Genomic DNA, 24,551 nt, shown 5'->3' on the forward strand with positions numbered 1-24,551 from the left:
CAAACACCACATGTTCTCACTCATAGGTGGGAATTGAACAATGAGATCACTTGGACACAGGAAGGGGAACATCACATACCGGGGCCTATTGTGGGGCGTGGTGGGGAGTGGGGGATAGCATTAGGAGATATATCTAATGTAAACGACGAGTTAATGGGTGCAGCACACCAACACGGCACATGGATACATATGTAACAAACCTGCATGTTGTGCACATGTACCCTAGAACTTAAAGTATAATAATTAGAAAAAAAAAAAGAAAAAGAAAAGACAGTCTAGATCAAAGACTCTCAATGCCTCGGCCTATAAGATGTGCAGAAACATGAGACTCATGAAGAATTGTCTACCAATGCAATTCTACATATACAGGTTGAGTACTCCTTATTGAAAATACCTGGAACTAGAAGTGCTTCCGATTTTTTTTTTTTTTTTGGAATATTGCATTATGTTTACCTGTTGAACATCCCAAGTCTGATAATCCCAAATCCAAAATGCTCCAATGAACATTTCCTTTGAGGGTCAGGTTGGTGCTCAAAATATTTTGAATTTTGGAGCATTTTGGGTTTTCAATTTTTGGATTTGGGGTGCTCAACCTTTATACATGTTTGTTATCCATCTTCCCCAAAGACTATTAAGCTCCCTGAGGGTAGAGATTTTGTCTTTGTTCAGTTCTTTTTCTCTAGTGCTTAGAGCAGTGCCTGGCACACAGTAAGTGCTCAGTAAATATTTGGTAAGTGAATGGATGAGTATGAATTATTTCATCAATTTCCTAATAATATATTTAGGAATGATGAGAAAAATAACTTTGGTATGTCTATATTTCTAATAATATAGCTCACTGGTATATTGATGGTATCTTTAATTATATTCTGAAAGTAAGTTTCCATTTCAACACTGATCTTTATTTTATTGTCAGATTTGGAAAACATACACATTTTTTTAAGTACATGGAAAAGGAAATTTTTTACCAAACATGCAGTGTATTTTGATATGGTTGGGGCCTTTGAAGCAAAGAACTGTGTGTAGACATAGATCAGTAACAGAAGTGAATACCATAGCATATTGTGTTACGATGTGCCACATGGATTTAATTAGAATTTCAGCTGGGTTTTTTTTGTTTTGTTTTTTGTTTTGTTTTGTTTTGTTTTTACTGTGGGTCTAAGTGGTTAGATTCAGTTTTGTCAAGTACAGTATTTGGTTCGTGCTATAAATTTTCCATTTGTTCTTTGGATTTACATAATTCTCCCAATTGCATCAAGAATAAAAATATTTATCTTTTTAAATATTTATAGGTTGTATTATTTATGGTGTAATGATGGGCAGTATCATAGATTAAGAGGAGTAAAGTTAGGAGATTAGCCCTGTCACCAATGAGCTGTATAAACTTGGACAAGTTCGTGCTTGTCTGTGCCACATTTCTCACTGAACTTTGAGGAGGTCAGAGTAGCTGTTTAATGTTCCAATTCTAGACCTCTATCGTTTTTGGATATTAATAAAACTATCTTTTATTGTTATTCTGGTTTCAGGTGATGTCCTGGTTGCTGTGAATGATGTTGATGTTACTACTGAAAACATCGAGAGAGTTCTGTCTTGCATTCCTGGACCTATGCAGGTATGGACATTCTTTTTCTGTATTTTATGATGTTACATAAAATAAATATATCCTGCACTATTTTCCTTTTTAAGCTTCTGAAAAGTATCATGTATAATGGATGAGTTACATTGGTAATTGACTATTTAAGAAAATTTAGCTCTTGCTAATATTATTAGCTTTTGGAGATTATTCTAAAAAGAGAGAAAAATATCTGCAAATAAAATTCTATGTAAAGCAGTAACAGCAACAGTAATGAAAATATATATAATTACAAACTTCCCATTATAACTACCATATATGCTTACAACAATCTAGTTCCTAGAAGAGTCATTTTAAATAGTCATGGAGTTTTCTGTTCTCTGACTTACTAAGATCACTGTTGCTATAAAGTTTTTTTTCCAATATGATTTTATTTTAAAAACAAATTATACAAGTTTCTTGATTTTTTTTTTTTTGGTCATTTAATTAAGCTTTTCTCCTGGACTTTTGTTTGGCTACTTAATGAATTATTTTTCAATCCTTGTAGATAGAAATAAATTTATTGTATAAAAAGTCATTTTGATACCCTAAACATTGACACTGTGTATCGTAAATGACATTTTTCAGTTATTAGGGTTATTTTGTGAGTGCTATACCTTTTGGTAACAGAGTGTACCATGAATATTCTGTTCTAGATAGCATCAGGAGTTAGTGTTCTCTTTTTGGGGGCATAGGGAAGATGATATGCTTTATATGGGTTAGAGCAGGGGTCCCCAAATCCTGGCCCATGGACTGGTAGTGGTTCATGGTCTATTAGGAACTGGACTCCATAGCAGGAAGTGAGCAGTGGGCAAGCGAGCAAAGGTTCATCTGTATTTACAGCTGCTCCCCATCACTCACATTAGTGTCTGAGCTCCACCTCCTGTTAGATCAGCAGTGGCATTAGATTCTCCTAGGAGCACGAACCCTATTGTGAACTGTGCATGCAAGGAAGGGATCTAGGTTATATGCTCCTTATGAGAATCTAATGCCTGATGATTTGTCACTGTCTCCCATCACCCCCAGATGGGACCATCTAGTTGCAGGAAAACAAATTCAACGTTCCCACTGATTGTACATTATGGTGAGTTATATAATTATTTCATTATATATTACTATATATATATAGTACATATATATATAATATACAATATATATAATAATAGAAATAAAGTGCTATGTATTATCCCTGAGTGAGGGATGCCCTTTTCTTCTTATGTTGGTTGCAGGTGTGCTTCCAGTATTACCAGAGTTCAATCATGTCTCTTCTTCTTCAAAAATATGAAAAGTTATGTTACAGTAGAATCACATTATATTTATATTTAATTAACCTTTGCAAATTCAGCTGTGCACACTTAGCAGAAGAAAAAGGGAGAGAAAGAAATAAGGATTTAAATATTTTGGACTAGTTCCATCCACAATTAATCCATCCTTTTTAAACACGCAAGAGTAGTCAGGTATACATTTATTGTATACTTTATTGCTATTATTATGAAATAATTATACAACTCACCATAATGTAGAATCAGTGGGAACCCTGAGCTTGTCTTCCTGCAATTAGATGGTCCTATCTGGGGGTGACAGGAGACAGTGAGAGATTATCACGCATTAGATTATCATAAGGAGTGCACAGCCTGATCCCCCACATGCACAGTTCCCAATAGGTTTTGTGCTCCTGGGAGAATCTGATGTCACCACTGATGTGACAGGAGGTAGAGCTCAGGTGGTAATGTGAATGATGGGGAGTGGCTGTAAATATGGATGAAGCTTCACTCACTGGCCACTCACCTCCTGCTATCCCACCTGATTCCTAATGGTTCTGATACCTGTCCGTGGCCTGAGGTTGACGACCCCTGGTGTAAGAAGATGCCCTTATCCTTAGGAGAGACCTGCTAAAGTACTTAGGGACGATGTATTAAAATACCTGCAAATAATTTTCAAATGGTTCAGCCAAGAAACTTAAAAATACATATAGAGAAAGGAGGAGTATGGAAGGAAAGGAAAGGAAGACCAGAGAGAAGAGACAAAATGAAGCAAATGTGACAAAATGTTAACAATAGTGCCATTAGATGTGGGATTATGGGCAATCACTGTACTCTTCTTACAACTTTTCTGTAGTTTCAAAATTTCTAAATTAAAATGTTGATTTTAAAAAGAGGTTTTCAAAAATTTAAATGACAAGAACAAAGATGCAAATAGTCATCTAATTGCTGACTTTTGTGACTCTGATCCGTTTCTGCAGCTCTGTGCTCTCATTTATTTAACAGGTACATAATCATGCATGTAGTACATCGTCTCCTCCCCTGTCTTTATCTGGGAGCTTGGGTCCAAATTTTGCAGAAGACCAAGACTGATTTCATTTAGCTCTGGGCCATAGCTGGCTTTTTTAGAGCTTTGGAGGATCCTAACTGCTTTTCTAGGAGAACAGCCTGAAGATTATTAGTCTTGGCCTCTTCTCTCTCAGGTAGTTCTTAGGCCTAAAGGAGGGGGCAAAGGCTTCTTAAAGGAGATGATTCTTGAGTGGAATGTTTTAACTTTTATTATTTCCTTGTTACACAGAAATGATACATATACTGTGGAAAAATTAGAAAACAAACTAGTAAAATTTTTTAGATATTTGTAAATCTATTCTCAGAACCCAGAAGTAACCATTTATATCAACATTTTAAAGTGCAGGACTTATATGCAAATCAGATTTGCATTTTAGGAATATTTCACTCTGGATCGGGGAGGCATATGCAAGACTGGAGGTCAGGAAACCAGGTGGTTGGTTTTGCAGTAGTCCAGAAGAGAGATGATAAAGGCCTGAGCAACATGCTGACCAGGGATGGAGGAGGAGATTAGATTTAAGATAGAGAGGAAGGAAAGAGGACAATACTTTCTACAGGATAGAGAGAAGTCCAAGAAGCCTTCCAAGTTTTATCTTCAGTCACTCAGTGAGGTGACCCAAGAAGAGAAGAGGATGGAGGAGAGATAATCTGCTAAGCCAGTCAGACTCAATTCCTTCAGAATTTTGACTAAGGAGTATTGAAAGCATCTGCCAGCTATTAGCCAACAGGGAAAGGATGAGACATGCAGAGAGCAGTGTAGATGATGGGAGAGACAGTGCAGACTGAGGCAGAGATGAGAGACTGGTCAGCTTCCGCAGCCGCTGGAAATTCTGGACAGCCTCCCCAGGTCCCATCTGTGAAGAGGATGGTAGCTAAAGGGGAATCAGAGGATTTCTTTGTTTGGTAGATGATTTCTTTGTTTGGAAGAGACATTGCTTTTTAAATAGGATAGGCTAAAGACTGAAGTAGAAAGAAAAGACAAAGCGACAAGACTTTGGAAGTGATGAGTCATAGAGAGTGCTTCCTTGGGTCTGAGGAAATGCTGGGCAAACTGCACAAAGAAGAGGGACATAGGACACGAAGGATCCTGAACCTTGACCAGGTTAAAGTCTCACTGAGTAATAAGAGAAAACCCTTTATAAGAAGCTTCATGTAAACTAACTTACATTAAGTATCATTTAATAAAAGTTTTTCCCTATAAAACACATAATATCCCTAATATTTATGTATATCAACCTGTTTTTTAAAATAGCACTTAACTCTTAATTTGGTTATCTGTCTCACCCTTTACCATTTTATCAAGGCAACCAGATTTCCTGACATTTGTAGCTACTTAACATGTTAGCTTTTAAAAATGTCTTTTTAAAGTATAATTTTATTTGTATTATGGAGCCAACTTTACTTAAATCGGAAGAATGGTGGCTGAAATAGTTCCTTAAGGAATTTTAATGGATGGTTTGGTGGTGTGTGTTAGAGTTTTTGTCGTGGTGAGACAAAAAGATCCTTGCACCACAGAAAAGAAATGATGTAGTTTGCCAAGTATAACAGTAGTTTTCAAGTATGTTGTTTTTCACCAAGCATAGCAAACCAGTCATAAATTTGAGGTTGTTGCTGCTGCCTGAAGAAAATTAGTGAATTTTTAAGTCTATTTTTGGTGGACTTAAAAATTTCCCTTTTTTATTTTTGGTAGATTGCACCCTATCTTTTGACCTCTCCACCCATAAGAATCTCAGCTGGGAAAGATGCCTTCCCTGTTCTGAGATGCGTTTCTTTCTCTGAGGACCCACTTTCTTGTCACCACTGCTTATGCACAAGTCTCATAGACACTCCAGCTGCACCTCTGCGACACCTGCTGCCCTAGGATGTGACTCATCTCATGCTCCCTCTGATCTGATTTCTCCCCTTCCGTACTGCTCACACATCTTCACTCAGAGCTCCTTCCTAAAGCCCAATGCCAGGGGACAATCTTCAGAGCTCCCATCTATCTGTCACAAAATCTGTACTCAGGAATTCCCCCAAAGAGTTCTCACATTTCCAGAGAACACCACCAAAGGCTCCCATATACTTTCTTTTGGGTACTTCTAAATCCTCATTCCAGAAAAAGGAATTTGGGGTAGATACCCAGTAGTAGGGTTGCTGGATCTAATAATAGATCTGCTTTTAGTTCTTTTAGAAGTCTTCATACTGTTTTCCATAGAGGTTGTACTAATTTACATTCCCAACAGCAGGGCATAAGCGTTCCCTTTTCACCATGTCTGCTCCATCTATTGTTTTCTGACTTTTTAATAATGTCCATTCTGGTTGGGGTAAGGTGGTACCTCATTTTGTTTTAACTTGCATTTCCCTGATGATTAGTCATGTTGAGCATTTTTTCATGTTTGTTGACCATTTGTATATCTTCTTTTGAGAAATGTCTATTCAAGTCATTTGCCCACTTTTTAATGGGATTACTTTTTTCTTGCTGATTTATTTGAGTTCTTTAGAGATTCTGAATATTAGTTTTTTGTCAGATGCATAGTTTACAACTATTTTCTCCTGTAGGTTGTTTACTCTGTTGATTATTTCTTCTGCTGAGCAAAAGCTTTTTAGTTTAATTGGGTCCCATTTATTTATTTTCATTTTTGTTGTATTTGCTTTTGGAGTCTTAGTCATAAATTCTTTGCCTATGCCAGTGTCCAAAGAGTACGTTTTCTTCTGGAATTGTTATGGTTTCAGGTCTTAGATGTAAGTCTTTAATCCATCTTAAGTTAATTTTTGTATACGGTGAGAGATAGAGTTTCATTCTTCTATGTGTGGCTATCCAGTTTTGGTGCTTCTTTGAAATGAACGAATATTTGGTATCTAGACAAATATTTCCTTTTCCAAGGATAGGTAATTTTAATACTTCATCCCTAAGTCCTTTGGCATGTATCTCCTAAGAATAAGGACATCCTCTTACACCACGGGTCCCCAACCCCCAGGCCATGGACCAGTACCAGACCATTAGGTAATTGAGAAGTGGAGGCTACCTTTCCATACCTGTGGTAAATGGCCACATTCTGGACTCTTACCAGTCTTAACATCAGGCCATGAAATTAAAACTGTCTTGATAAAATTGATAATCTTCTTAGAGCCATGTTGGTTTAAGATCTAGCATGTTGATAGCGTTTACTCTCCTTGGCCTTTGTTTTAAAGAACCAGAAAGAATGTCTGAGAGAAGAATATTTGAAATACCACCTTATTTGAAAGGAGAGTTAACTCTGTTGTGTGAAGTCACTGTTAATGCTGAATCTCTTCCTTCTGTCTTCCCAGATGAGCCAGTGCTGTCAGCATTCGTATTGTGATGTTATTCTTTTTGCACTATCAGATCATAATAATTTCTGGTTTTTGATGGCCTGTCTTATTTTTATAGTCAACAATTTAGACTGCAGTGATTATGTTTGATTAAATGAATTTTTATACAGAACATTATACATTCTTATTCAATAAATATTTGTGGTAATATGTATCAGACACTCTCTTAGGAGCTGAAGATACAAGAATATGCAGCCCCAGCCATCAGGAGTCCTCACTCTGGGATGATTTATACATACTGTACATACCTGGGTGTATGTGCATGCACAGATCCTTCATTGTGAAAATTGCAGCTGATTTTCCCTTGTTGAAAAATCAACACATTGTTTTAATTTTTAAAGGTGAAACTGACATTTGAAAATGCATATGCTGTGAAAAAGGAGACATCCCAACCAAGACAGAAAAAGACACAGTCGAACACAAGTGATTTAGTCAAGCTTCTCTGGGGAGAAGAGGTTGAAGGTATCCAGCAGAGTAGCCTAAACACTCCTCATATCATTATGTATCTCACACTACAGCTCGACTCAGAAACCTCAAAGGAAGAGGTGAGTGTCCTCAAAAGTCCAAAGGAAAAAGTAAGGACCTTTTATTGTATTCCCAGTGAATAGTGAGTATATTTGATTTAAGGAAGAGACAAAAATGAATTAACTATTTTTCTTTAAAATTGTGTATCTAATACTCTATTATAGATATGAATATTTCATACCACAAATGTTTTTAAAATGAAAACAAATTATTCAGTTATTTCTGTAGGAAAAGAAAAAAGAGGAAGGTATTGTTGCAGTATCTTTTAACTTAGAAGCTAAGGTCTTTTTAGCTCTTTTTGATATGTTTCATTGAAGTATTACGTATACATAATAAAACTCAACAATTTTAAGTGTACAATTTGATGAGTTTTGACAAATATATTATACTTTTGTAAGCAGTATCACAATCATGATATGGGACATTTTTATCACTTCAAAAAATTTCCTCTGTGCCCTGTTACAGTCAATTCCCTCCTTCTGTTAATAGTTTTTAATGCAGGGGGATGTAGCATTAACTTTCTTACATAGGTTGTCGATAATTTTTATGTTTTACACATTTTTTAAATTCATTTTCAATGTATATTGAACACCTACTTCTTGTCTAGCATAATATCAGATATTGGGTATTTTTATTTGCAGGTAAAGGAAATAATCCTAGTAAAGATAAGTACAATGTTTAAGTTCACATAGCTAGTAACTGACAATTTCTATTTAAGCTGAAGTGTTTCCAAATTCTGTGCCCTTTCTTTGATACCAGGTTACCTTTCAACATTAATGTTTTGAGGCTGTTAATTGTTTTGTTCAAGTTTTATCTTTTATTGGTTTCTTGTCTGCTTTGCCTATTCATAATTAAGAAAGATATAGAAATCTCCCCCTCTGATGAGGATTTGTCCATTTTTCCCTCCAGTTCTAAATATTTATGCTTTATATATTTTGAGACAATTTTGTTAGGTACATTAATGTTTAGAATTATTAAATCTTCCTGGAGAACTGAACTTTTTGACCTCATGATATGATCCTCGCCACCCTAGTTTGTTTCTGTCTTAAAGTCCTTTTTTAATATTAACATTTTAAAAATAATATTTAATATCATACAGCTTTATTTTATAAGTATTTGAATTTTTTTCTTTCTTTTTCTCAGTCCATGTCTTTCTGTATGTGACGTGTCTTTTACACACAGCCTATTTCCAATCTGGCAGTCTCTCTCTTCTAACAAACTCAGTGGATCCATTTATAGAGATTACTGATATATTTGAATTCATTTCTGCTACCTTCTTTGAAAATTTCTACTGGAACTGCTTTTTCTGTGGTATTTTTCTTATCTATTTTTGGTTGCTTGTATCATTATTTTTGCTATATACTCTTTTCTGTTTTTTAAATGATTACAGTTAAAATTTTATCATGATATTTGTCTTAACAGATTCTAAAGTGAAACACTATTTTAACCCCCTTTCAAATAACTCAAACCCCTTAATACACCTTAGCTTCAGTTACCCTTCTCTTTACTTATGTGCTATTGTCATCAATATTTTACTGCTCTCTTTTCTCCATCATCTATAATTATAACTACTACTTATTATAACATTTTATACACCATAAAATTTATAAATTAAGTATATATTATACAATATATAAATGATGTATTATAAAATGTATAAACATAATTATATATTATATATTTGTATATTTGTTTTTAATATAAATATTATATATTTCATACAGCTTTACCTAGCTTAAATTTACAATTGTGCCTCATATTTTCTTTATTTATCATCCTCTTACATCGGAAACTGTCCTTATTGGATCATTATTTTCTTCCTAAAACATATATTTTAAACATGTCTTTTTAGGGAAAGTGTGTTGGTGATCAATTCTTTTTGTTGTTATTTATCTGATGATGGCTTCTTTTACCTCTTCTTGAAAGGTAGCTTGATAACTCTAGATTGTATTCATTTGGGTAGGCTACTTGCTATAACAAACAATCCTAATGTCTCAGTGGCTTAACATGATGAAAGTTTAGATCTCATTTCATTTAACTATTCCTGGTCATGTGGCTCAGTGACTCCAGCCTTTCTTCTAGTGTTCCTATTATTCCCAAGGGCTTAGGAGTCCTCTGTTAGATCCTTTGCATCTAATTGACCAATGAGAGAAGAGAGAAGGCAGACAGTATCACATGGGACATTTTGGAGACCTGACTTGAAAGAAGTAACATCATTTCTGCTCATGTTCCACTGGGTAGAATTAGTCACATGGTCTATCCATATGCAAGGAAGTAAGAAATGTAGCCTTCCTGTGTGGCCAGGAAGAAGATCAAGTGAATACGTAAGTTGCTTGTGCCACCTAGGTAGATAGTTATTTTCTCTAATCTATTTGAAGATAGTATCCCTTTGTCTTTTGACCTCCATTATTGCTCTTAAGAAGTCTACTGTCAGTCTATCATTCCTTTGTAAGGAATGTGCCTTTTCTAGTGTTTGTTCAGCTTTTTACTTCTTCTATGCCCCAACTGTTGTTTAATCTCTCCATTGTGTTTTGTATTTAAACAATTACATACTTATTTTTAGAAGTTTCTGAAAAGTGTTTAATCATCATTTCAAATCTGCCATGATATTCCTGGTGGTCTTTTGTTGCTTGCTCATCTTTGTAACTCTAAACTTGTAGACTCTATACTCTATTCTGTATCTGCCCATTCTACAAGCTCTAGTCCTGAGAGGATTCTCATGTGCCACAAAGTTTTCACTTGCAATGGCTTGCCTTCTTATGTCCTTGGGGATCTTTGACTAAACTTATTGCTTGATGTTATCTTTGGGAGTCTTGTCATTCTAATGAGGGGATGCTGTCCTCCAGAGATAATTTGTTTCTTCTGCTTTTGCCACTGACCTAGGATATTTCAGTCTTACTTGAGGGTATGGTCTTAACAAAGTGGTTCTAGGCTCAGCTCACCTACCTTGTTCCTAGCCCAGTACTCAGTGTCCTGACGGAAGCTGTCATGGGAATCAGCCCTCAGGACAGGCCTGCTTCTGTCCTTCTGCCCACCACTCAACACTCCCAGCAGAGGCCCTAACTTGCTCTGCAATAATGGAGGAGGCTGGAAGGTTGTCCTTGGAAACCTCTCTGCTTCTTGCATGTCAGCAATTTGACAAGTATGTTCTGGCCATGGATCTGGTTTTACAACCAAAGGGTCTCTCAGCATCTAGTCAAACATAATGCTTTCCACAGAAGTGAGTTTCAAAGTTTTTTAACTAATCTTTATCTCTTTCTTTTTGAAATCCTTCGAGTCTGTGTTATCAATGCTAAAGCTATTTTATCCAAAAGGATTCATTTCCTTGTGTTGCTTCATATATCAAAATTTAGTGAATAATCAAAATGGCAAAGAAGGAATTTACTTAAAACACATTTTTGTTATTTCTGTGTTCTGAAAAATACATACAGACCTAGAGTTAATAATTCTGATTTCTTGTGTGTAGTACTGATCCTTTATATTTTTAAAACAAATGAAATATTTAAGCATTTGTTATATAAAACATACAACAAATTTCTGGGACGATAACATCCTGAATCTTCTAAGTCATTTTGGAGTAAGATACTGCTAAGACCTTTTGTCATTCTTGCCTTTCTTTCCATGGGAAAGTGTGTAGATGTTTCTCAAAAGAACAGGTTTCTGTCTGTTGCCAGCCCTGTATCAACATTGTAATTAAGAGAGGCTTTTATTCTTATTGAACAGAGTGGAAGCTGCTGCAAATGCATGCTACTAATAAGTGCTTTAAAATGCAGCTAATTAAATTGGTTAAGAACCGTAGAGCTTGCCAGGTCTTTAATAGTGAGGCTTTTATGACTGGAATAGAGACTTTCTCAAATGACCTTTTTTGACTGGTATGGCTTAATTTATAATAAAATCTCATAAGGTCATTTTACCTGTCACAAGGTTTTCTGTGAGTTACATATTTGATAAAAGCTTATCTTCTTTAAGTTACAAGATTTCAAAATGTAAAGACCATAAGCTTGGAGATTTCAAAAAACTATTCAAAGAGTATATGGGTTTTTTTTTTTGTTTAAAGTAGTGTATGGTATTTTGGCTAAATACAATAAAATTATTTATTGGCCAAGATTTAAATCTGTTAAGTAGACAACAGAAGCTCTTAACTGATATTTAACTTAATTTCTAGATATAAAATAATGTTTTGTAACTTTTTTACATTAGAATTACTGCAATAAAATTTTAGTTGTTAGGCAGAGTGTATTTGACCAGCATATTCTATAGCAATTTGCGTATATTGAATGTGCTTACATGGAGACTATATCATGTAATTATTTATTGTATAGTGAGACCACAGCAAGATATGTAATACTCTTTAGAGAGATAGTGAACCAGAGAAAATATATGATGCTATTTAAGGAGCTTGGGTTTTCAATAGTGGCAATATTAATATTTATGGATATAGTCATTAAACAGGGCAACTGGAAGCCACTCTGAATTCTTCATGGTTTCTATCTTAACATTTTCATTTTGCCTGCTTTTAATTTTCCTTGTGAGAGAAATAAATGTTGCTTTAAGTAACAACAAAAAATTAGGTACAGAATGGTTCATCTCTTTGTATGACAGTATTAAGACAGTCCACATCCTGATTTTGAAATTTGTCATTTTATTTTATAAAAACTGTTTCCTGAGACATGCTCTTCTTGAAAATGGAAAAACATAAGGCATTTTGTGAATTATCTTGTACATCTAGTATTTTCCATGTTTTAAAATAAAATATGCTCTTTTAAAGTTTGAATTCAGATTAGTTTGTGGCATACACAGTGTTTCAAATTTGACAGATAAGATTTTATAATATTGTGACACTTTTTTCTTATTATCTATATTATAATTTAGTTCTGTATTCTCACTTTGTAAGTTTAATTGCTGTCTTGGCTTGGATTTAATGATTTCACCAAAAATGTTGAATATTGTCTTTTAAAAAAGTAGTATAAAAGTAAATAAATTTAAAGACTCCTAATAGTTACTTGTGGTACCTATGTAGCTGTGTAACCACAGGGATGAGAATAACTGTATACTATTAACAAAATATAATAAAATGTTAGTATTACAAATTATTATTAAAGAGATTAAAGTTTGAAACTATTTTAAATGAATTGTAATTTAAATTAATTAGTATCCTACTTAGTATATTATTTGTTGTTATGACTAATTTTGGCAGTCTCCAACTTATTTTCAAGTGTAGTATTTTACATGCTAGTTAATGTGTTAAAATTCCAAGCATAGTTCTCCCCTTGTGTTTGAACAAAACTCCCACTGAAGCTGAAAGGATTCATTTTTTGTTCTTTTCTTAATACAAAGTTTGAACTTTCCCTGACAAAGGTACTGGTTAGAAAATTGGGTGGTTTGATCATTTGTTTCATTTAACAGCAGGAAATTCTTTATCATTATCCAATGTCTGAAGCATCTCAGAAACTTAAAAGTGTGAGAGGGATTTTTCTCACACTCTGTGACATGCTGGAAAACGTAACTGGGACACAAGTTACTAGGTAATAATTTTTATTTGGCTTTAATTCTGTTTTTTTCAAGTTCTTTTATTTCACCCTGACAAATAAAATGCTGAAACAAGTATCTGTTATACAAGTATACTTGTATCTACAATATATGTATTATATACATGATAGTCTATAATCTATGTATATACATGTACATATCTATACATTATAGCTAACGAGATCTGCAGAATGTCTGCAGATTTTTGCTTCATCTAAGTTATTTCTACCAGTCATCTATTTGAAGTGTAGATTCTCAACACAGCTGTAGATCTGGGCGTTTTGGCACATTTTAAATAACAGTTGGGTCTATATTTATTACTTCTTCATGAAGGTGTATCTTTTAAGCATGGCATAATTATGAATCTCAGCTTTTTCATGTTTCTATCTTGATTGTTAACTTCCTAGGCAATACCTTTGTGGCAAACAGAATTGGCAAGAATGACTGAACACCAAAATTGGTCATATAGTTAGGACATACTCTGTTCTTACAACAATGATAGAAAAATGCAGAATGTTCTTTAGGAGGGCTATTCATAATCAGTGAATTTTCCTACCCTTCCACCCTTAAAACTCTCCAGTGTCTGTTATTCCACACTCTATGTCCATGTGTACACATTATTTAGCTACCATTTGTCCCTTTAATCTAACTTGATTTAGGTTAAAGGCTTAAAAGTAAGACTTGACACTATAAAAATGCTAGAGGAAAACCTAGGAAAAATGTTTCTGTACGTTGGTCTAGGCAAATAATTCATGACTAAGATCTCAAAAGCAAATGCAACAAAACCAAAAATAGACAAATAGGACAGATGCATTCATCATCAGTGTAGATACTCAGTGATGGATGAGCATCATTCATCCAATTGAGGTCAAATAATTTTATACTTAAAACTCTTAATATAGTCAATTATAGAGTCAAATACCCATTCCATTGATTTATTAAGCCGTGAGATTGAAATGCCATAGTTAATTTATGGGAAGAAGAGGCTCAAAGCTTTTAGGCTTGTGGTTTTTTCCATAAAATAAATCTAAGAATTATAAACAATTTTTCTTCTTTAATATTCAACAATTTTAGACTTTACAAAAAAATTTTATCTCAAATTTCAACAGCCTCCATGATACTGAGAAAATATCAAACTGGATTTTCTAGCCTTTAACTTTTTTTTTCCCCATATTCAGGTAGAAATGACATTTCTATGATTTTAAAAGAGGTAGAATCTACAAGGCAATAGAAAGAAGAATTTTATTTTTTAACTAATTGAAAGTCATGTTTAACTATGTGACTTTAATATATTGTATATACAAACTGTTAGTTTATTTTCAATACAGTAGTACTGGAGGCTCTATTTAGTTTATAAATTTGGGTTCATAAAAGCATATTGCAGGCCTCTTTTTATTTTTTAAAATCTTTATTGAGATATAGTACATAAGTGATACAGTTCACCCATCTGAAGTGCATGTGTAATCCTAAAATTGATATGGAACCAAAAAAGAGCCTGAATAGCCAAAGCAGTCCTCAGCAAAAAGAACAAAACTTAGAGGCACCACATCATCTGATTTCAAATTATACTATAAGGCTATAGTAGCCCAAAACAGCATGGTACTGGTATAAAAATAGACACATAGATCAATGGAACAGAATAGAGAAACAGAAATAAAGCCACATGCCTCTAGCCAATTGATCTTTGACAAAGTTGACAAAAATATATACTGGGGAAAGTATACCCTATTCAATAAATGGTGCTGGGAAAGTTGGATAGCCATATGCAAAAGAATGAAACTGAACCCATCTCTGTCACCATATATAAAAATGAACTCAAGTTAAATTAAAGACTTAAGTGTAATTCCTGACACTATAAAAATGCTAGAAGAAAACCTAGGAAAAACTCTTCTGGATATTGGCCTAGGCAAATAATTCATGAGTAAGACCTCAAAAGCAAATGCAACAAAACCAAAAAATAGATAAGTAGGACTTAATTAAACTGAAAAGTTTCTACACAGCAAAAGAAATAGTACAGAGTCAATAGATAGCCTTCAGAATGAGAGAAAATATTTGCAGATTGCACATCCACCAGGTGACTAATATCCAGAATCTATATAGTGAACTCAACTCAACAAGAAAACAACCAATAACCCCATTAAAAAGTGGGCAAAGGACATGAACAGACATTTTTTAAAAGAAGACATACAAATGGATAATGTGCATATGAAAAAGTGCTTATCACTAATCATCAGAGAAGTGCAAATTAAAAGCACAATGAGATAACATCTTACACCAGTCAGAATAGCTGTTATTAAAAGGTCAGAAAATAACAGATGCTGGTGAGGATGCAGAGAAAAGGGAATGCTTATACAATGCTGGTGGAATTGTAAATGAATACAGCCTCTACAGAAAACAGTATGGAGATTTCTCAGAAAACTAAACATAGAACTACAATTTGATCCAGTAACCCCATGACTGGGTATATACCCAAAGAAAAGAAATCATTATATCAAAAAGATACCTGCACTCATATATTTATGAGTGCTATTCACAATAGCAAAGATAATGGAATCAATCTAAGCATCCATCAACAGATGACTAGATAAAGAAAATGTGGTGTATGCATATATGATGAAATAAAAAAGAACAAATAAATAAATGGAATAAGTTAAATAAGTAAATGGAATAAATAACAGAGAATGAAATCATGTCATTTGCTTCAAAGTAGATAGAACTGGAGGCCATTATCTTAAGTGACACAACTCAAACAGAAAGTCAAATATTACATATTCTCACTTATAAATGGGGGATAAATAATGTATTCACATGGACGCAGAGTGTAAAATAACAGACACTGGAGATTTTGAAGGGCGGGAGGGGAGTCAGAAATGAGAAACTACTTAATGGATATAATGTACACTCCTCAGGTGATGGTTACACTAAAAGCCCAGACTTCACCACCATGCAATATCCATCTATTAAAACTGTACTTGTACCCCCTAAATATATACAAATAATAAATTTTAAAGTATACAAGTAAATGCTTTTTGGTGTATTCACAGATGTGCGCAACCCTCATCAAAGTCAATTTTAAAACATTTTTCTCACCTCAGAAAGAAATCCTATACCCTTTAGCTCAGCCAGCCCAACCCCTAGGCAACTGCTAATCTACTTTCCATTCCTATAGATATCCCTGTTCTGGACATTACATATGAATGGAATCATATAATGTGTGGCTATTTGTGACTGGCTTCCTTCATTTAGCATAGGAGATGCATTTCATTTAGCATAAGGTGTGCATTCCTCCTTTACAGTCTTATTAGAAAGAAAATTTAAGTTTCTCTGTGCGGTGTTTTGGGGTTTTTTTTTTGGTTTTTGGTTTTTGGTTTTTTTTGCCTTCGTTTTTTCTACTATAAAGAATAGATGTTATTTTACCTAATATTTAGATTTTGTTATTTGGAAAGCAATAAATACAGCTAGAAAAACTTTTTTGAGAAGGTAATAAATATGAAAATTATTTTAGGGGTTCCTTAGCAATGTGTGTATCTTTTGTTGCATACACACTTTTTAAACTATAGTAATATTAGTATACTACAAGAGTCTAATATTTGTCTAAAAGTGTATGCATATCTAAAATGTATTAAGACAAAAGTAATGTTCTGTGTGGAAAAATTCATTTAATAATTTATATTTAAAATTCTACACAAAGTTCTCTATATTATCGTAGTTCGTTATTGTATCTCTTTTTAGAACATATTTAAATTTTTAAAACTTCACTGAAGTATAATGAAGTAAACTGAACATATGTAAAATGTACAGTTTGATTAGTTTTCACTTAGGTGTATACCCTGAAACTATCAACACAATGAATATATTCATCACCCCAAAAGTTTCCTTGAGAACACATTTAAATCTGACTTACATTTTGGTTACATGTTTATATATTTGTGTCCCATACTGATTGTCATCTCAGCTGGGACTACATCTTCCTTTCTTTAGCAAATCATCTTCATAAATAGGCAGTCACAAAATATTTGTTAAATTAACCAACTGAGATGAAGCTTTCTTTTTTTTTTTTTTTTAAATTGAGACAGGGCCTCACTTTGTCACCCATGCTGGAGTGCAATCATGGCTCACCACAGCCTTGACCTCCCAGCCTCAAGTGATCCTCCCATCTCAGTCCCCATCCCAAGTAGCTAAGACTACAGGACCGCTCCACTATGCCCAGCTAATTTTTTTTTATTATTATTATTATTTTTAGAAATGGGGTCTTACTTTGTTCCCCAGGGTGGTCTCAAACTTCTGGGCTTAAGTGATCTTCCCACTTTAGCTTCCCTTAAGCGCTGGGATTATAGGTATGATCCACTGCACCCAGTTTTGAAGCTTTCTTTTGGAAAAAAAAATTTATATTATGCTTAATGTTAGCAAGATAATTTCAACTTTTTTTTTTTTTTCTATAATGGGTCTACTTTTGTTTGGCCTAGAGTTTTCTTTTTTCTCTTTTTGAGACATAGTCTCACTGTGTCACCTAGGCTGGAGTGCAGTGGCACTATCTCGGCTCACTGCAACCTCCGCCTCCCAGGTTGAAGCACTTCTTGTACCTCAGCCTCCCGAGTAGCTGGGATCACAGGCATGTACCACCACACCAGGCTGTCTTTGGTGTTTTTAGTAGAGATAGGGTTTTGCAATGTTGACCAGGCTGTTCTCGAACTCGTGACTTCAAGAGATCCACCTGCCTTGGTCTCCCAAAGTGCTGGGATCATAGGTGTGAGCCAACACACCCAGCCTGGCCTAGAGTTTTCTGTTGTTTTTTTTTTTTTAATATGTTGCAGTATATTTTTACTGTCATATAATTCCTTGCGTTTTTTGTGTGACAGGTATATGAAAAGGAATCTACTTATTAAGTATGCAGTTCTTAAATCATACCATATGCAATCTTTTATGAATTATAATTTTATGATATTTAAAGATATTTTTATCTTATTTTGAATTTATTGTTTCTTAGCTCATCCCTCCTTTTAAATGGAAAACAAATTCACGTGGCTTATTGGAAAGAATCTGACAAGTTGTTGCTAATTGGCCTGCCTTCTGAAGAGTAAGTTGAGGTTTTTGCTTACCTTAAAATCATTTCAAAATAATATTACGTTTCTTTTGTTAAAATTATTACATTTTTGTCAAAAGACAAACTCCTTGAACAGTTTTACAGTTTAAAGATCTATTGCGCTAGTAAAATAGTTACCTGTGTTCATTTGGTATGACTAATGCAGAAAGGTGCCATGGAGCCTCAGCTGGGCCAGTTCGTAAGGGTGGGGCTGTCAATACACTTGCTTCTTTTGTGGTCAGTAGAGAGGTGGCTGAGAGATGAGCTCTGCCTCTGCTAAAATTTTTGACAATATTGTGATTTGGATTTTGCACATTTACAGTTTTTTACTGTTGGACCAGATTTTGGAGAATTAAGGGTCAGCAGAAGGGTATTTTGCCCTAATTTGAGCATCTTTGACAAAATAAGGTATATGTAACTCTAAAGTGACTTCTCTAATGGTACATTGTATATTATCATGGTCTCCCTCTTAACTTTTTTGTGAGTATTTTGAAGTATACATTTAATAGTTGGAGGTAAAAGCAGGATTGACATTTATAATAAACTGACCTTGTGCTCCAGGGACTGCATTTAATATTTAATAAATATTAAATTTATTATTTAATAAACTTTACATTTATTAAACTCATTTAATCTTCAAAATCACTTCCAGACATACTTAGTGATTACTGGCTCCATTTTGTATATGAGGAAAGTAAAATCAAAAGAGGGTTCAATAACTTGCCAAAGCTCGCATAGTCAACAAGAGGCAGGATTGGAAATTGATTGAGGGTCTGTCTGAATTCTTTTTACAACATTGATTCCCTAATGTCATAGGACATTGAAAATCAAGGGAGAAATAGACTACAAGTATGGAGAATGGCCCCAATGAGATGAACTTAACTACTATTATAATAGTGTTATGTTCCTGTTCAATGGATTTTAAAACTTGTAATTTAGACTTTTGCCTACTTTAAAAGGTGTTCGGACAACTTTTATTAAGTAATTAAACACATTTTAGTTTTCCCCTTTGGTCTGTAGAATCATAGCATATGGTCTACAAAATAGGAATCAAATATCAAAGCAAATACTATAATACGTGATGGATACAACTTGAGAGAATACCAGTTGAGATAAATTTTCTCTTGGTGTTGCTTCAAGCTTCCCAAGAAAGAAAAAGATGTACCAGAAAGATGCATTATCTAGCCAATCTGAACGTGAATATGACTATTTTTTATTACTAATGATTTTGTTAACCAGATTTCCTTCATTATATAGCAGAGTATTCATTTTTTATTGCTGTGTAACAAATTGTTCCCCAAAACATAGGGGTAATTTAAACTTAAATAGTAAACATTTATTAACACAGAGGTATTTTTGTGGTTCAGGAATCCAGGAGTAACCTAGCAGGTAGTTCTGCCTCAAGATCTTTTCTTGAGGTTACAATCCAGTGTTGGCCAGGGATAGACTTATCTGAAGGCTTTAACTGGAGCTGGAGAATCTGCTTCCAAAGTGGCTTATACACATGGCCATTGATAGGAAGCCTAGTTTCTTGCCACGTGGACCTCTCTGTAGCTGCTTGGGTATCCTCATAACATGTCAACTGGCTTCCTCCAAAGTGGCAAGCCAAAACACAGAAAGAGGGGGATGCTACAAGACCTTTTATGTCTTAACCTTAGAAGTGATACACTGCCATTTCCACAATATTTGTCATTTCCACCATTCTGTTTGTTAGAATTGAGTTACTAAGCTCAGCCCAAACTCATGGGGAGAGGAATTAAGCCTCACTTCTTGAGGGGAAGAGTATCAAAGAATTTGTGGACCTATTTTACCATCACAACAGGAATTCCAAAGATGGCTACGGTGAAAAATATCAAAATGATTATGTTTTGAAGGTAACTTTAATTTTGGACAGAAATATAATCTATCATAAATGTGGGGTTCAAATCTTTTAACATGGGGGATAATGGCGCTGTGACATATACTAGATGAGGGCACTCTTTAACCAGCCACACAAGAGAAAAATGTGTGTTTTTCTGTCTAAAATAGGATACTGAACCCTTCTCAGAGACTGCCTGTGGGTTTGGATTATGAGGAACAAAAGAGTTGTTTAGAAAGCATGGGTCTACAGCCAGGCAGTGGCTCACACCACCTAGCACTTTGGGAGACCAAGGCTGGTGGATTTCTTGAGCTCAAGAGTTCAAGACCAGCATAGGTAACATGGTAAAACCCTGTCTCTACAGAAAATGCAAAAATTAGCCAGGCACGGTGGCATGCATCTGTAGTCCCAGCTACTTGGGAGGCTGAGGTGGGAGGATTGCTTGGGCCTTGGAGGTGGAGGTTGCAGTTAGCTGTGATGCTGCCACTGTACTCCAGCCTGGGTGACAGAGCAAGACAATGTCTCAAAAAAAAAAAAAAAAAAAAAAGAAAGAAAAGAAAAGAAAGAAATTTTGGGTTTACAAAGATTGGAGAACATCCAGAATGAGATGATTTAGGATGTAGCAGCAGAGTAAAACATGTCTCTTTAAGACTTTTGTATCAGCCCAAAAGGCAAAAGAGAAGAAAGAAAATACAGTGGTGAGATAAAGGTAGCATAGGCAGTTAGAGAGAGGAAAGGCAGACCTGGCTAAGGAACTGAGCAAAGGCTGTTCAACCACACTCTGATAATACCAGCCGAATCAGCTAAGCAGAGACAGTTTCCAGGTGAGGTTGTATCTTGAAGCCAACAAAGGACTGTCACTGCTGAACTCTGGACTAAGGTTGTGCCACATGACGTATGCTCTAGCCAGTTTCTTAATCTTTATTAATCAGGGTGGGGGAAGGGAGGCCATCTTCCCTAAATATTTATGTCATTCCTATCCTAAAGAACTTGGCTTGATAAGTTAGAATTAATTTGAAGATCCCCTTTATTCTCTTTTCTGAGCTTCCACTGAAAAGTAAGCTTGAGCCATCTCTTTACCCTTCTCTTAAATGCTCATACCAACCTTCTGTTCCAGATTATTTTCCCTCTTCCATCTCATTTCACATAACTAAAAGATAGGTAGTATTATTCTCATTTATTCAAACTTGGAAATAGAGTATTGAGAGATCACGCACAAGTACCTCTTCAGTGTCAACTTACATGTCTTCATATCACCAACATTTTGCACGTGCTTTGTAATTGAACTCAAAGCCCTGGGATTTTCTCCTTGTCCATTTCAGTGCCATAGACTGTGTGTTTCCCTCCTCACCTCTGTGCCTTTTATAAGCAGGGTGAGAAAAGTGCTGTCCCACAGAATTTAGGGTGGGGCACATGATCGAGGGACGTGTGTTTTCAGATGGGAAGATCACATTCCCATGATGGCTGCAGTGAATAGCGGAAACCTAACCAGGAGGACAGTGTGGGGTAGTGAGAGAATAACTTCGGGTCTAAGAAGATGAGTGCTCACCAGCAGGCTCTACTCCCTTTCTACCCTTGCAGAAATTATGTAACTTCTTGGACTTCTGTTTACTCACTGGCATAATGGAAATAATAAGAGCTACCTTATAAAATTCTTATAAGGCTTCAATGAGAAAATATAAGTCCATTTCTTTATTTCCTTTCTCCTACTTTCTTCCCATTCTCCATTTCAATTAAGAGTATGTTTTTGTCACAGGATTTGGAGGCCCAGTTGATATGTGGGTAATACTAAAAAGTGTCAAGAATTTAGCATTTCTTTTTGTGGGCCAGGTCTAGTTTATTTGCATTAATTTCATTTAATCCTCAGAATCAATCTGAGAAGGGTTTGGTGACTATTGGCCTCATGTTACAGATGAAGAAACTGAACTTTAGAAAGAGTTACATGATTTGCAAATAAATGGTGTTATAAAGTCCCCGTTAGATTCATGCTGGAACTAAATCTAGAATAAAGTGATCAATGGTCATTGAAAGCGACCATTTTATACAGCTTTACTCAGAGTTGACACATACACTTTTCACATTCCGTTTGTGTAAAATTCAAGGATGATCTGCTTCTTTTAGATAAATGTCATTTGATTATGCTGTAAATTAATATGTGTAATTTTGCTTTTTTAGAGTTCCTCTTCCTCGGCTAAGGAATATGATAGAAAATGTCGTCCAAACCTTAAAATTTATGTATGGTTCTTTAGATAGGTAAGTACTTCTTCAAGTTGAATCTCAAGTTTTAATTACATGATTCTAAGTCACCTTTTGCATTTCAGACCATTTCTTACTTAACAGGTTAGTTATTTGTCTCCTCTTTCTCCTCCTTCCCTCTTTCCTCCTCCTCTTCCTTCCTCTTCCTTCTCCTCTTCCTTCCTCCTTTCTCTTTCCTTATTCTTCCACCTCCTTCTTTTTCTCCTTCCTCTTCTTATTTTCTCATCTTTTATTACTGGCTTTTATGTTACAACAGTAGGCAGTTTTTCATTTGATTCCTTTTTTTTTTTTTTTTTCGTTTTTGGTCTCAAATATGACTTTAGTGAAATTTCTTAGTGAATTAGTGACATAACCACAACTGTGTTCTGATTTGATATATTTCTGTAAGGTGAAATGTAAGAGTATTTCTTCATAACAGATACAGAAAAGAGAAAGACTCAAAGTATATTTTTGTGTTTTTCTTTGCTTGTAAGACCATTAAATTCCCTATCCTGAAATATGCTTCTTTCTCAAAAAAAATCTTTAGTAAAAAATTTATGCAGTATTATTTAAAAAAGACATACAGTAGAGACAGTATTGACTGATTTTGTTTGTGTCCTTCCATATATTTTTCTATATAATAAAAATATATTCCCTTTTTAATAAAAGTGTGCTGCTATGCATATTTTTCTGCTTCTTGCTTTTTTAACCTTCTTGATCTGAAGGCAGAAATTTGAGGTAACATTTAACATTTGAGCACACAAAACTGGGTATGGGAAATCGATTTTTCTCATAGTGACTTTTGTTGTTGTATTTCTGAGGGCTAAAATGGTATCTTTGTGTTTAAAGCCTTAGGAGTATATCAGTACAAAAATCCAAAGGCAGTTTATACATTTTTCCAAACCATAGTGATATCAGCTCTCTGTTTATCTATAGTGGATCTTTGTTCTCATTGTTCTCACAACATCATGAAGGAATTTTCTGTGATTGTGTCATCTGGGAAAATTATCTAGTTTGCAGTGCAGTGTTCTCTAGAGGAACCACTGAGGAGGCACATCCCTGTCAAACTTAATTACTTACCAACATTTTCCAAATGAGTGAGCTACAAAGAGCTGGGCATCCATAAATAGTGCTTTTACCTTTTACTAGCAAGGAAATTTTTAACCAATGAAGAGTAAGAATGTGGTTATGAACTGCCTCTTTAAGTTTACTCGAGAGATGCAAACTTTGCCATATTTTGCCCTAATTAAAGCTTTCTGTTTTCATAAAACCAGAGATTATCAAAGATTAAATTTTGCAATGAGTTTCATACATGAAAATAGTCCATTGGAGTTGTCCTGCAAATTCCATTAGAGTAGACTGGGGACAGAGGGACTTAATTTCTCTTTCATCTTGAAATTTATCTTCCATTGATAGTGAAAGTATCTTTTTGATAGCAGCAAATTTAACTCTTTTCTACTTCAAGTGAGAATTTAAAGAGCAAACTACAATAATAAATATGAAGATCCATTGAGTTCTTAAAACCAAGAAGCACAGTGAATCCAGGATGTTATTAATAGACATTTTGTAATAATTTTTTTTAACAACTTTTTTCTGATTATGAAAGATAGTAAGGGCCAGTTGTGAAAAATTACAAAAAGACCAAAAAGTGTAGAGACTTAATTATCTTTTTAATGTTGTGAGCTGGTTAATCCTCTATGAGCCACAGAAAACTAACTATATACTAACAGTTTAATGTTGTGACCAACTTAAAGCTATAACAGTTTCCTTCACCATTCCCAGCTAATTCATCAGCAAGTCCTGATCAGTCTGTCTTCAAAATCTCCAATGTGTCTGTTTCTCTTTGTCTTTACTATTGCCCTGTCCAGCCACTGCTATCTCTCACACATTTCAGTAGCCTCCTAACTGGTCTCCTTCCCTTCAGTCTTGCCACTTGAACTAATTTTCATATAGCAGTTAGAGTGATCTTTCTATATTATTATCTGGCTCCTACCTATCCCTCTGACTTCAGATATCAAAGCACACGTGCCTCCTCTGCTCCTTTGC

General features: G+C 34.8%; 1 protein-coding gene across 1 annotated transcript in view; it reads left to right on the forward strand.

The window, feature by feature from the left end:
* The window catches only part of INTU (inturned planar cell polarity protein), a 96,100-nt gene that overhangs the window by 35,564 nt on the left and 35,985 nt on the right, over window positions 1-24,551 (forward strand). The window contains exons 3-7 of the mRNA XM_011935591.1: window positions 1,527-1,612; window positions 7,617-7,820; window positions 13,207-13,325; window positions 18,317-18,406; window positions 22,446-22,523. Coding sequence (XP_011790981.1) covers window positions 1,527-1,612; window positions 7,617-7,820; window positions 13,207-13,325; window positions 18,317-18,406; window positions 22,446-22,523 — 577 coding nt within the window. The remainder of the gene's footprint in view (window positions 1-1,526; window positions 1,613-7,616; window positions 7,821-13,206; window positions 13,326-18,316; window positions 18,407-22,445; window positions 22,524-24,551) is intronic.

This window comes from Colobus angolensis, unplaced genomic scaffold, assembly GCF_000951035.1.
Source record: "Colobus angolensis palliatus isolate OR3802 unplaced genomic scaffold, Cang.pa_1.0 Scaffold145, whole genome shotgun sequence".
In the NCBI taxonomy this organism is placed as follows: Eukaryota; Metazoa; Chordata; class Mammalia; order Primates; family Cercopithecidae; genus Colobus; species Colobus angolensis.